General features: G+C 49.7%; 2 protein-coding genes across 5 annotated transcripts in view; one reads left to right on the top strand and one right to left on the bottom strand.

The window, feature by feature from the left end:
• LOC115080205 (oocyte zinc finger protein XlCOF6-like) overlaps window positions 1-14758 on the bottom strand; it is a 256083-nt gene that overhangs the window by 15716 nt on the left and 225609 nt on the right. The gene's annotated exons all lie outside the window — the stretch shown is intronic.
• Window positions 3486-14758, top strand: part of LOC115080206 (oocyte zinc finger protein XlCOF6-like) — a 56867-nt gene continuing 45594 nt past the window's right edge. Inside the window, 5 exon segments of the mRNA XM_029584334.1 lie at window positions 3486-3731; window positions 8380-8506; window positions 9440-9553; window positions 9711-9824; window positions 10586-10735. Of these exon segments, the coding sequence (XP_029440194.1) occupies window positions 3708-3731; window positions 8380-8506; window positions 9440-9553; window positions 9711-9824; window positions 10586-10735 (529 nt within the window). The 5' untranslated portion in view covers window positions 3486-3707.

The following is a 14758-nucleotide window of genomic DNA, read 5'->3' as shown; positions in this document are numbered from 1 at the left end:
GCCGGACAGACTGCAGAAAGGAGTAACAGAAATAATGGGATCTGCCGGGAACTCGTGACCCGGGTTGGCCACGGTCAGAGGCAGGATGCCGGGCTTGATGGACCTTTGGTCTGACCCAGCGTGGCACTTCTTATGTTCTTAAATCAGAGAACAGATTTACTCCTGCTGCATCTATGACAGGGTCACCAACCCAGTCCTGGCGACCCCCTAGCCAATTCTGCTTTCAGACATGAAGACGAATGAAATAAATTTGCATATACCGGGCCTCCAACGCATGCAAATCTCTCTCATGAGCATTCACTGCGGATATCGTAAAGCTGAGGGGGAGCTGCCAGGGCTGTACTGCCCCCTTCCCTGCCAAAGTTCATGGAGCTAGGATAAGGAGATCTCACTGCCCAAAACAAAAAGGCCTAAATATTCAAAAGCTAATGAAAATGGGGAAGGCCGGGCAGAGCACACCATTTTGCTGACCACTGGATCATGAATTCCTTCGCTGATCCAATGGACACTGCAAGGTAGGGCTCTGCCCATAGCTGTAAACATACCTAATGCCTTGACAAGGATCCTACCCTTGACCAGTTCTTTCCTCCTGGTCCAATTAATGGTATCCTTTACCGTGGCCTGGAGGAAACTGAGCAGGCGGCCCCAGTGGCCCCTCTCTGGGTCTGCTGGGTGTCGGAAATGGTCCTTCTCAGGGCTGGCACGGCCCACAGAACGTCAGCACCTGAAGCTTGCCCCAGGCAACAACGCCAATTAAAGTCCCAGGGACGGTTAACTGGGCCCCCACCCACGAGGCCCATAGCAGAGTTCCTTGGCCAGGATTGAAAGTTCGGCCTGAGGAAACGAGCACCCTGTTCACCCAAACTAGACAGCAGAACACGGACAAATCAGAGAGGGGAAAGGAGAAGGAGGAGGGGGGGGGGGGGAGCTGATCGTGGCTTTTTCAGGGCCCCAATGTCTTCAAAAAGAAGTAAAAACTATGCGTTATATTTCAGCTAACCAACAGTTTAGAAATGCGGCGGGAGATGGCAAACTGGAACTCCCCCGATATCTTTGGTTCTCTCGCCCAGGCTCAAGTAGCAAAAGGAGAAGTTATGGCAGCAGCAAATTCGACAGAAGATAACGAGAGAGAGGAGAGTGAAAATGAGCGGAAATCCCTCCCGCATGCCACGTTACCTATCATCCGCTCATTATTCTAGGTTTCCATGCATGGTGTGTCAGCTGCACCCATCTCCGGTAGCTGACATCGGCTGGAAGTTGGCATCGATCGTCTCAGGATTTGGCTAACTCTTTTTAGTGCCCTCGAAGCACGCAGAAGCTCCCAGAAGTAAACCAGCTCTTCCAGCGACTTCCCTAGCCTTTTGCCTCTGACCGGTTGACTGCTCATGCAATAGAGTTAGAATAACCGGTAACTTTTCTGCTTATTCCCAGCCCTTGTCACTAGCAGAAGGAAGCGCTCCTTCTCCCCTCCTCCACCAAGGAAGAGTGTGGGATCCTCAGAGGCAGAATGATGACCTCGGGTTACCCCCTTGGGAGGGTGGTGGAGCCCAGATCAGTCTGGCCTGTCAGCCCACAGTTTATCCAAGGGAACGGAGCTGGAGATTCCGGATAGGAAAGTAATGACAGAAGGGCACATGACACGAGAGAGTTGAAGTCCTCTGGAAATGCCGAGGTCCCCATTGATCGTTTGGAGACAGGGGCAAGCCTCGGAGCCTCGGTGGAGTTTTTCTTCTCTTAACCAGGAGAAGAGCGACGAACGTTCGGTCAGACAACGCAACCGCGGGTGGCAAGGCGGAACCTAGAGCCAAGCCCTGGCCTTACAGGCGACTCTTCAGTGTCACACATCGCCGGGGTGGATTTCCTGAGTGGGCTCATCTTGGATCCCCGCCATGATTAGAACCAAGTGAGGAGAACTGCAAATGGATTTCGTGGCAGCCAAGAACAGAGGGCCCGAGGGCCTGGACGCTCTCTCGCAACCATGACCTCGACATTGTCTCAAGTACGTGCTTCCATCATGGCCAATAATAGACAGACAATCTGGGAAGAGTGGCTCTCGTGGCCCCAGAATGGCCCAGATGACCTTGGTTTGTGGACTTGATAAGCCTCGGCACAGAGGTCCGATTTGTTGGGGCAGGTGGGACTGCTTTTGTGGCTTGGCCCTTGAGAGGAGGAGATCGAGAGTCAAAAGTTATGAGGAGGAGGAGGAGGAGGTGTGTGGAGGATATTTGAGGCTTGGTGTCTGGAGAGGAAGGTTAAGCAGGTTTGACACCCTTACCAATGATCCTCTCCTCTTTACAGACAGGCTTACGAAGGGTTCGGCTTTGCATTCCTTAAGCACTCTCTTGTCATAAGGGGGGAAGGTGCCACTGCAATCCTTAGCTTCTCACCTGGAAGAGTAAAGCATTTGTGCCCACCTGGTCAGCAGAGGAGAAGCTTACATTTAAACTCAGATTCAGTGAAGGAGAAAGATCATTTAAAAGTGTGGATACCTAGGAAAGCTTCACCACAAACTCAGTGAATGTGGAATCAAGTTCACTCATTTTTAAAAAGTGGTGAAAAAGGTGGGTGTGTGTGGCTGAGTGGTAGGTTATACGTCACAGAATACACAACACACAAAGTTACAAGTATAGAAGCTTTACGTACACAAAATACTTTCCTCACAATTCCCAACGTGATGTATTTTGGACATCCGGGACAACGCATTGGGAAATCAGCAACAATTTCTGTGGTCAGAAAATTCAAGTCTTCCCGGATGTTTCCCGTGCTACTCAAGCACGGAGGAAACTTTTCCTATCTATGAAACAATCTGTGTTAAACATTGGAGCTAGTTTTTTCCTAAAATTCCCATGCAAATGCCAGATTTTGTTTCAAAATAATAAGTTTATATTTCTTGATCCATCCCACGTGCAACGCTTTATCTTGATAAAACCCCAGCTTTATGAAAGGGTAAAGAGGGGATATATGATTGTTTAAAGAAATGTCAAAGCTGTAGAGTCAGTAACTCTCTCCTTCTCCAAAAATGTGGGCTGGAATATATGTTATTTTCCTATTAAAAGTTGTGATGTATGTATTATGTTATACTTGATTATATCATTTCATTGTAAATGTTATAATTTGAAAAATATAAATAAAAAAAAATAATAATAATTACACTGATAATATCATTCATTTTCTCTGCTTCATTCCTGTCTGTCATGGCACAATACTCTCCCGCAGGCTAACTTCCTCCTTAAAATAATTTCCCAAACTCATTCCACTGATCAGGTCGGCCATGCAGTCAACATTAGCATAGAAGGGAGAAAAAATTTACAGTTCAGAGATGGATGCAACAGGACTAGACCTGATCTTGGACGTGTTACTCACTCCCGTCTGGGAAACTTTGCAGCGCACTGCTATCTCTACAGATCCACCTTAAGGAGGTGGGGATACTCCCAGCATGCACTGGGGAAGCAGCATGGCCTCTGCCGGGGAGCTCTGCGCATGCTCCTGCTGCTCTCTCTTCCTGTAGAGTCCGCAGGGCTGCAGAGAGCAGGAAAGGCTCAGAGTAAAAGCAGAAACTTTCTGCCTCCCCAGGGCTGGAAATCCCTGCAGAGGGGGAGAGCAGGGGCTTTATCTGAGCCCCCAGGAATCAGCCCTGCCCCCTCTGAGCAGGAACAGCCTGAATCCCTCCCAGCACCTGCAGGACTGAGAGGGAAAAGAGGAGGGCAATGTGTGCCCTGGTGTCTGATCCGGTAAGAAATCCTTCTCTGTCCTCTTGTGCATTTAAAGGAAACCTTTTCCCTGTGCAGCTCTTCCAGCCTTCCCTCCTCCGGAGATCAGCAGAGATCAGTTGGAGGGTGCAGATTGTCTCTGTGTCTCCGCAGACTCTTGTGTGCATACACGCAGCCTCTCTCTCTCACACACACACACACACATATATATACAGTATAAGCACTGAGGCCAATATTCAGTAAGCAGGTAAGCGGATGAGTTAATTTATTTATTTTATTTATTTATTTAAGGCTTTTTTATACCGAAGATCATGTACAAGTACATATCGCTTCGGTTTACAGAGAACCAACAATAGGAAATTACAGCAGACAAAATGAACGAAAATCGAACATGGATTACATGATAAGGGTTAAGGGGAACTTCGAGAAGGCAAACACATCCGAACTTAAGAACTATAATGTAGGATCAGGTAATAGGTACTTTAAGTAAATGCTCTTGAGAAGAGCCAGGTCTTCAGTTTTTTTTTTGAACGTCCGCAAGCAGGGTTCTAGGCGGAGTTCTGGGGAAAGATTGTTCCATTGTATGGGTCCAGCAATTGAGAAGGCTCGTTTCTTGAGAGTTGACTTTGCAGGGGGGAACATGAAGGGTACCTAGCTATGTTGTTCTAATTGGTCTGGAAGCTGAATGATGTTGAAGAGGGCAAGATAGTTTGAGCGAGGTTAGGGAGTGAATAGTTTTGTGGATCATGGTTAGCGCTTTATACAGAATTCTGAATTTAATAGGGAGCCAATGTAAGTTCATAAGAATAGGGGTGATGTGTTCTCCTCTGCTGGTATTGGTTAAGATCCTGGCTGCAGAATTCTGTAGCATTTGAAGTGGTTTGGTAGTGATAGCTGGAAGGCCGATTAGAAGGGAATTACAGTAATCTATTTTTGAGAATAAAATGGCTTGGAGAACTGTTCGGAAGTCCTGAAGATGGAGAGGCTTCAAATTTTTTAAAATAAGTAATTTATGAAAACATTCTTTTGTTGTGTTGTTGACGAATCTTTTTAAATTCAGCCGATTGTCTATAGTTACTCCCAGGTCTCTTACATTTGTGGTGGTGGACATTTGGAGTGAAGGGAAGTTGTGGAACACCTAAGCGGGATTGTTGTCCTCTTGAGTGATGAGTAGAAGTTCCGTTTTTGACGTGTTGAGTACTAAATTAAGGTTGGTAAGGAGGGTGGTTATAGACTGTAGGCAGCTGTTCCAAAATGTGAGCGTTTTAGCGATTGATTCTTTGACTGGTATCAGGATCTGGACATCATCTGCGTAAATGAAATGAATAACCTTTAGATTTGCGAGAAGTTGGCAGAGTGGAAGGAGGTAGATGTTGAATAAGGTGGGGGAGACAGAAGATCCTTGGGGGACTCCGAATGTGGCTTTGACAGGGTGCGAGTCTTTGTTGCTAATTCTGACCTTGAATTTCCTGTTGTTGAGGAATGACTTGAACCAGTCCATGGCTGTTCCTGATATACCAATGTCTGAAAGGCGGTTAATGAGGATGGAGTGCTTCACCGTGTCGAAAGCTGCAGATATATCGAGTAGTGCTAGAAGGTACGGGGTCTTTTTATCAAGGCCTGTGAGGATTTTGTCCGTTAGAGAGATTAGGAGGGATTCCGTGTTGAGAGATTTGCGGAATCCGAATTGGGCGGGAGCGAGAATCTTATGTTCCTCTAGGTCAGGGGTCGGGAACCCATGGCTCGCGAGCCAGATATGGCTCTTTTGAGGGCTGCATCTGGCTCGCAGACAAGTGTCGCCATACTTCGCGGTTTCCCGCTGACCCAGCTGCTCCCCGGTCCTCCGCCGCCCGGGCTTAAAATGCTGTCAGCCCGGGCGGAACGCGGCAGGACAGCTGGAGTCAGCGGCACCGGTGTGCTCTCTTCTCCCCCCCCCCCCCCCCCGCGGCCCGGAAGAGGAAGTGGAGAGCATCGGGTGCCTGCGCGGGAAGAAGAGACCACACTAGCGTGGTCTCTTCTTCCGCGCAGGCACCCGATGCTCACCACTTCCTCTTCCGGGCCGCGGGGGGGAGGAGAAGAGAGCACGCCGACTGGAGTCATCCGGGTGCCTGCGCGGGAGTCATCGGGTGTCAGCCGGGTGCCAGCGCTGGAGTCATCGGGTGCCTGCGCGGGTCTTCCCGCGCAGGCACCCGATGCTCTCCACTTCCTCTTCCGGGCCGCGGGAAGAAGAGAGCCGCGCTGCTCTCTTCTTCCCGCGGCCCGGAAGAGGAAGTGGAGAGCATCGGGTGCCTGCGCGGGAAGACCCGCGCAGGCACGCTAGTGTCCGACGGGAAGAAGACTGCAGCGCGGCTCGGAGGAAAATGAAAATCTTCAACCGCGGCCGATGGGACTCCGCCTTCGCCTCCGCGAGGGCTGAAAATGAAGGAGGTTAGCGTTGGGAGGTGGCTGCTGCTGCCGCGAGTTCCCGGGGGGGGGGAAGGGGGAGAGAGAGAGTGAATGAATGAGCGAGCAAGCATGTGTGTTTGAGATCCTGTGTGTGTGAGTGAGAGATTGCATGTATGTGAATGATTGAGAGCCTGTATATGTGAAAGAGAGTATGTCTGTGATTGAGATCCTGCCTGTGAGAGAGAGAGCATGAATGTAAGTTTACCATTGGGAACCTGTATGTGTAAGTTTGTAATTGAAAACCTGTTTGTTTGAAAGAGTATGTGTGTATGATTGAGATCCTTTGTGTGTGAGAGAGATCATGTGTATGTATGATTAAGAGCCTGTGTGTATAAGTAAGAGAGAGATCATGTGTGTCTGTGTCTGATTGACAGCTGGTTTAGGTGATGGAGCATGTGAGTATGTGATTGAGAGCCTGTGTTTAAATGAGAGAGAGAGACCATGTGTGTCTGTGTGATTGAGAGCTGATTTAGGTGAGGGAGCATGTGAGTATGTGATTGAGAGCCTGTGTTTAAATGAGAGAGAGAGACCATGTGTGTATGTGTGATTGAGAGCTGATTTAGGTGAGGGAGCATGTGAGTATGTGATTGAGAGCCTGTGTGTAAATGAGAGAAAGAGAGGACATGTTTGTAAGCATGTGAATGAGAGTCTGTGTGTGAGAGAAAAAGACAGCATGTATTTATGTGATTGAAAGCCTGTGTGTGTGTAAGCGTGAAAAGATAGACAGCATGTGTGTAAATGTGTAATTAAGAGCCTATATAAGTGAGAGAGAAAAAACATTTGTATATGTGAGTGACTGAGAGAGGAGAAAGTTCCAAGCAAACCACCCCACCTCCTGCTAATTCAGAACAATCTCAGGACACCTGGATATCAAACGTTCCCAGGTATGCAGAGCAAAAAATTTTTTGTATCCTTATTATTTTTCATTACTGGATCTTTGTGTCTGCTATTTTGAAATATTTTGTTGGTATCTGGAAATGTTTTATATGAGTTTTTAATTATTGGATATTCCACTCATCAGCTGTTTCGAAATATGTTCTTTTTGTTAGTACAGTTTTACTGCTGATGATTTTATATTTCTTGATTTGTTTTATAAGGATGTGTGATGTTTCTTTTTTCCTTTGTTACACTGCATACAGAGACTCTGGCTTGTTGCAGTTTCCAATTCAGTTTTTGTCTGCATGCTTCTTGTTATGCGTTTTGGTCTCTTTATTCTATGTTAGGTGAGGGACAGCACGTGATTCAGGTGAGGTTTTCTGCTGGCGTGTAGTTTCTGTGTAGGACTCTATAGCAGCCTGACTTGGTCCGTTTTCCTAATAGGAGATGTATTGGTGTCTTAAGGCCTGGTGTAATATTTTCAGAGACTTATTGTACTTTAAAAGTGTGATCTTACATAAAATGCACACATTTACTTGTATTTAGTTTTAAACATATTGTATGGCTCTCATGGAATTACATTTTAAAATATGTGGCGTTTATGGCTCTCTCAGCCAAAAAGGTTCCTGACCCCTGCTCTAGGTAATCCGAAAGTTGTTTGTTCACTATTTTCTCCATGAGTTTGGCGACAAAAGGGAGGTTAGCAATGGGGCGATAGCTGGGTCCGTTGGGTTCAAGTTTGGTTTCTTGAGTAGAGGTTTAAGAGTGGCGAGTTTCAGGACATTAGGGACTGATCCTTGTGTTAGAGAGCAGTTAATAATCTTCGCTAGAGGCTTGGAGATAGTTTCTGGGACGGTGAGCAGTAATCTTGAGGGAATCTGTTCTGGTTATCCAGCAGGATAGACGTTCTGCTGAATGTACTTGATCCGGCTCCATGAAGCTTGCACATCGCTGGGAGGAGGCCTCTGCTTTAGCTCTCTGGCCGGTTGGGTCGCCTCCACGCCCTGGCTTGTGGTTGCTCTGTTGCTTTTCTCCTGTTGCCATGGGAGAGAGGCCAAGATGAGGTGAGCAAAGAGACAGGGAGAGGGAGGTGTGCGGGAAAAAGGTCAGCACGAAGGAGATGAAGAGCAAAAGATAATAAGAAGAAGAGGAAGGGCTGAGAGAAGAGGAAGGGCTGAGAGACAGCAAAGAGAGAGAGAGGAGAAGAGACGGGGAAGAGACAGGAAGGGTTGGAAAAGAGAAGTAAAAGAGAGAGATAGCTGGAGAGAAATGAGAGTAAAGAAAGAGACAGGTGAGAGAGATGAAGCTGGAGGGAGAGGGGCTGAGGGTGTCCTGTTTGCTGTTCCAGGCATCGGTCACGTTCAGGGACGTCGCTGCTTATTTCTGGGAAGTGGAGTGGGACATTCTGGGAGAATGGCAGAAGGAGCTGTACAAGAAGGTTATCAAGGAGATTCACGGCATCCTCATGTCACGGGGTAAGTCTGCCTTTTCTATCATCTCTCACCCATACACACACTGCAGGATGGCTGCTGCCACTTTATCAGGGCTGGAATAATCCCAGGTGCCAGGTCCCTTGGGCACATATAATATACAGTCTGGCCTCTGATCTCATGCCAAGTCCAACAGGAGCTCCTGTGGCTCCCCAGGGCCCAGTGAGAGACACCTCTGCTGCAGGCCCGGCACGAGATGCTGCTCTGTGCTGAACAGGGGGAGGATTTGCCTCTCTGATTCCTTTCTGAGACCTGCAACTTCTGCAAAAGGACCTGAAATAATAGCTATGATCTAGGTGAATCTACTGCACAACCTGTAACTCCTCCAGGAGGTAACCCAATGTCACAGGTCACAAACCCCCCCCTTTCTGCCTCTCACTGACCTCTAGAGAGAGTTATCTTTATATCCTAGCACTGGGGTTTTCCTTCTCAGACACTCCTGATATGAAGCTGGGCACCCCTTCCCCAAGAGAGCACAGGCTGGCAGAGAGCACTGGCACCTGCAATGCCTCCAGTAGGAGGGTCAGGAACAGAAATGACTGCACCAGAAACCCTCCAAGGTTTAACCTTAATCAGGTGCTAGCCTGCAAGTGTCTCTTCTCACCAAGCTGTGTCACACAAATACCCAAAGATGCGCGTGCATGCACACACAGACAGACAGACACACACACAGACACACGGACACACACAGATACACACACAGACATAGACAGACACACACTGACACAGACACACACACACAGTCAGACACACACACACAGTAAGACACACACACACAGACAGTCAGACACACACACAGACAGACACAGAGAGAGACACACACACAGACACACGTCTGCATCAGAACAGTGAACAGATAAAAGCTCGAAGGCCTGCACAAGTACAATTTATAAGTTATTTTGATATCTTTACTGGCAGGTTATTCAATTCTTAATCCCGATGTTGTATTCACGATTAAGAAGGAAGATGAGAAATATTTCCCTCAGCACTGGGAGCTGGAGGGGAAAGAAACCATGGAGGACCCCAGCATCAGTAAGTAAATGTTCTGGATTTAAAGGGCTCTGCATTTTCAGATCACAGGAGATGGGGCATTAACATCAAACATTTGGAGACTTCAAATCCATTTCCTAATATAATATTAGCAGGGCCTGGGTGACTCCTTCTAGACTCGTTTGTTTTCTCATCCCAGGCCTTCCGATTGTAACGTCTGTGTTCTCACTGAGCGTTAAACAAGAGGAAGATCTGCCCTTCCTGGATCCTCCTGAATCAGAGACGCCTGAAGGGATTCACCCTCCTGTAACAGGCAAGTACCACTCCCTGCCCTCGCCTTGTATTCTCCCCTCCTCTTCCCTCTGAATTTCCATACGACTGAGCTAACACCCAAGCCCCTCCCTCATTTCTTGTACCCGTTGCTCCCCACCTGCCTTTACCACCGCCCTCTGTGTCCGTCCTAAATCTGTGTAAATTTGCTGATTGGTTGCAAGCTGCTGCTGCCTCTGTCAGGAGGGGACTCCAGGCATCCACCCCCCTGTCAGTAAAGAAATATTCTCTCACGTTTCCTCTGCACATTCCTCCGTCATCTTCATATCCTGTCCTCTTCTCCAGGAGTCTCCTTTCCACCTTCCCTCGCCCTCCTGTCTAAGAATTCCTTGGCTTTGGTGCCTTCCAGTAACATCTCCCACCCTGCCTCATATAATTATAATGAAGCAGAGGAGCCAGGTAGAATCAGATTTCTGAAATCTGGCAGCTGGATGAAAAAACATCTGGTTTTATCAAAAATACTCTTTGAGGTAGAAATGTTCAGCATGTTTTTGCAATAGCAGTAACCACAGCAGATTATTTTGTAGATCCTGAGGAATGAAGTCGCCCACCTCGGAGTTAAAATGATCAGGATTCTCTTTGAAGGGATTTCTGATGATGATCAGCACCGCAGCACCCTCCTTTCTTACCGCTGCACTGGTGGCAGTGTCTATGGACACAGCATAATCCTGAGCTCACTTGCACTGATAATACAGGCTCTGGGGTAACTTTTCTACATATTGTAACCATCTTTTCCCATAACAGGCTCCCCCAGTGTCACCCCTGACATTTTAATACGATTTAAGCAAGAAGGATGTGGGACTGAGCCCCCGAGATCTGAGGACAGAGGGAACCTGAGCATCCCAGGCGCCTGTGAGGAGCTGCATGAAGCAGGCGATGCAGCTTGGATTAAAGGTACTGCTGGTCCGATCCAAACATTGCTGAGACATGAGGCCTCCTCTGGACCAGACACAGCGAGGAGGAGGCGTGAAATCGTGTCCCTGCCCTCTGACCTTTCTTGTGTGGAGGGCTCACAGTGGCAGCAGGAAACCCCCCACTAGAAACAGTAAGAGGGAGGAAGGTAGGGGGAGCAGAGGGAGGGAGGGGGGATTGCACAGCAAACGGTTTCCATCCTCGTGGGATTGTGGGACCCCAGCAGGAGAATTATGAAAGGAGTTATGCGTGCAAATGTAACAGACCATCCTAGCAATTTTCAAAAGCCATTTACCCACGTACTTAAACAATAGATGTTTTCAGGTACAAATCAAAAATGCACTTTCAGAAAAGGCAAACTGCTAACTGGTGTCCCACAGGGATCAGCCCTATCTGCAACACTCTTTAACATTTACCTCCTCCCAGTATGTCACTTACTAGCAGGACTGGGAATCGTACATTACATTTACGCAGATGATATACAATTACTGTTACCTATTCCAAACACCATTGAAGAAACAATGAAACTAGCCAATATGTACCTAGAAATAATCAAACAGCTCCTAAACCAGATGGAATTGGTAATAAACATTGACAAAACTGAATTCCCTGTACGTACCAGGATCAGTCCAGGACACCTGGGTTGTGACTCCGCACCAGTAGATGGAGACAGAGCAAGATCTGTCGGACTTGGCTACTTCCGACAAGCCTACCCTGATTAAGTACACCGACTTCTGCAAGTATCTTGCCTACGCCTTGTATATTCCTGTAAATAGTCCGTTGCAGTTTTTATTTATTGCTTTAATTCCTCCACCTCCTGCTCTTTGTATACTCCTCCTTGTTCGCCCTCCCTGTTCATTGTAATTTCTACCTTTAAAGTTACATTGTAAACCGGTATGATGTATGCATACTAATACCGGTATATAAAAGTTTTTAAATAAATAAATAAATAAATAAATATAGCCACGTGCCTCACACAGCCCCTCAGTCTTACTCTGTCTCCAGTAGATGGTGCAGGTGCAGTCGCAGCCTCTGGCTAGGCCTGGTAGTTAGTTAGGCTTAGTTTTCTTTGGTTTTTTTCTTAAATGTTTAAAAAAAAAAAAAAAAGGGAAGAAAGCTTTGGCTGTTAGGAAACAGCAGCAGGAAGATCCTCCGTTTGTCCTGCCTCCCAGGGGGGTCTGAAGGTTCTGAGGGGACCATCCCCCCCTGGTAGAGGCTGCTGCTAGGGTCGAGGACCCGGCTTGCTAGTAGCAGCGTTGGGGGTGACACCGGGGAGCCCGGTTCACTCACCCCCGCAGGAGCACAGGCCTCAGGACCGAGGACAGCACCAAGTCAGTACAAAAAAAAAAAAAGTTTACTTTATTTTTGTTGCGCCGGCTCTCTGTTCCTTCGCGGGCTCTTCACGGGGGGGGGGCTGTTTTGGCACGGCGGTTTATTTTATTTTAATTGTTTAGTTGTTTAATTTCAATTTGTTTCTTCGCTCGCGGTCCCGCCGGATGCCGCGAGGGTCGGCCTGCCGCGCGCGTCTCTCGCGCAACGGGGTTTGCTCGGCTTGTGTGGCAGGCGGTGAGGGACCGCCCGGGGCCGGTCGGGAGGGCCGGTCCCGGTCGGCTCGATCGCCGCCGCGTGCAGGGAAGGCTGCAGATGGGCCTGCAGATCTCTTCCCTGTCAGCGCGGGAATGGCGGCCATTTTAGGGTCAGCCCGGGAAATTTCGCGGGAGGCCGCGGCAGATGGCGGCATGCCTCCCGCGCTTTCCCCGCAACGGGCACCCTCGGGGGGGGGGGGCCCTCCGGGGGGGGGGGCTGACTCACCAGTGGAGGCCAGCGGAAGTGACTTTTCGGAGTCGGACTCCTCTTTTTCCTCAGACTTTGCTCTTTTATTGTGCAAAGTCCTAATGTACAAGGGCCGCAAGCGCGGAAAGGGAAAATCTCGCGCCAAGGGATCCGGCGGCGGCTCCGGATCCCGGAAGAGAAAATCCGGAGCGGTTTCCAGAAGAACCCTCGCGCCCCCTAGGGAAAAGCGTCCCTTGAGAGGCGTACCGCAGGACACGGACTCGGATTCTTCGTCGCAGGACGAGGAAGATTTGGCTGAAGAGCCCCCGGGGGGGATCGATGGTGCTACGGGGGGACGGTTCCTCTCAGCCCAGTACTGGCAAAGGTGCGCAGGCCGTCGACGGCGATGACACTAAGGTGGTCCGTCTATTTCGGAGGGATGAGCTGGCCCCTCTCATACCGGCTATCCTCCAGGAGCTGGGGGTGGAAGCACCTCTGGTGGTATCTCGGCCTGACGCAAACATGGATCCGGTGCTACTGGGTCTCACTGGGCCAGCCGTGGCTTTTCCGTTCCACTTTGCGGCGTCCGATATCTTGTTCCGTGAGTGGGATACGCCAGAGCTGGGTCTGAAGGTCAGCAAGGCCATGGATAAGCTTTACCCACTGCCAGAGGATGCCCTGGAGCTTCTCCGGTTGCCGAGGGTGGATGCAGCAGTGTCAGCGGTGACGAAGAGGTCGACAATTCCGGTCACAGGGGCCACGGCCCTCAGGGACATACAAGACAGGAAGCTTGAGCTGCAGCTGAAGAAGATTTTCGAAGTTTCGGCCTTGGGGGTCCGAGCGGCCATCTGTAGCAACTTCGCCATGAGGGCGAGCCTGCACTGGGCCCAGGTTCTCCAGGCCAATGCTGACCTATCACAGGAAGAAGCCACGCAAGCCGACCGTCTGGAGGCGGTAATGATTTATAGCGCTGATGCCCTACATGACCTCCTTCGCACTTCAGCCAGATCCATGGTTTCAGCGCGGCGTCTCCTTTGGCTCCGCAACTGGGCGGCGGATGGGTCGTCCAAGGCTCACCTCGGAGCGCTACCGTTCAAGGGCAAGTTGTTGTTTGGCAAGTAGTTGGATGATTTGATGTTGTCCCTCGGGGAAAACAGGGCTTTTAAGCTACCTGAAGATAGGTTTCGGACTCGATCTTCTTTTTCTAGTAGGTTTAGGTCCCGGGGGAACAGGAAATCTCGGCCCCCCTCCGGTCCTACCGTGCGGGTTCCTCCCGACCCTCTTCCTGGCCGCAGTCCTTTCGAGGGAAACGGTTCGGGAGGCAAGGGGGGGGCCCCGGGAGGCTCGGGGTCCAAGCCCTCCCAATGAAAGGCGGCCGGTCCATCCCTCGCATCAGCTCCAGTCGCTCGTCCCAAACGTAGGGGCTCATCTGGAATTGTTCTATGAGGAATGGGCCAAAATAACATCGGACCAGTGGGTCCTCAGCGTGATAAGAAGAGGTTACGCTTTAGATTTTGCAGGGACGCCTACAGACAAGTTCCTAGTGTCCCCCTGCAAGTGTCCTCGGAAGTGCGAAGCCGTGGAGGGTACTCTGCGGCGCCTGGAATGCTTGGGGGCAGTACTTCCCATACCTCACGACCAACGAGGCGAGGGCCGTTACTCCATTTATTTCATTGTACCAAAGAAGGACGGCACAGCACGGCCAATCTTGGATCTAAAAGGGGTAAACAGATGTCTTCGCATTCCCCATTTCAAAATGGAGACGATTCGGTCCGTAATAGCCTCGGCCCGTCCGGGCGAGTTCCTAGCGTCCCTGGACCTCACGGAAGCGTACCTCCATATCGGCATTCAACCGTTTTATCAACAATTCTTCAGGTTTAGCATTCTGGGCAGGCACTACCAATTCAGGGCCCTTCCCTTCGGTCTAGCCACGGCTCCCCGCACATTCATGAAGGTAATGGTAGTGGTAGCAGCTCAGCTCCGACGGGAGGGGTTTCTGGTGCACCCCTACTTAGACGATTGGCTGATTCGGGACAAGTCCGAGAGTCGATGTCAGCAAACGATAGACAGGGTCCTCCATCTGTTGCGCTCCCTGGGCTGGGTGGTCAATCTCAGCAAGAGTCATCTGGTTCCCACCCAGTCTTTGGAGTACCTGGGCGCCCGGTTTGACACCAAGCAGGGCAAGGTGTTTCTTTCCAGGGAGCGGGTGTGCAAGCTTCAGAGTCAGGGACG

The sequence above is a fragment of the Rhinatrema bivittatum genome, chromosome 19 (assembly GCF_901001135.1).
Source record: "Rhinatrema bivittatum chromosome 19, aRhiBiv1.1, whole genome shotgun sequence".
Classification (NCBI taxonomy): Eukaryota; Metazoa; Chordata; class Amphibia; order Gymnophiona; family Rhinatrematidae; genus Rhinatrema; species Rhinatrema bivittatum.
This window is presented reverse-complemented; position numbering and strand designations above follow the sequence as displayed.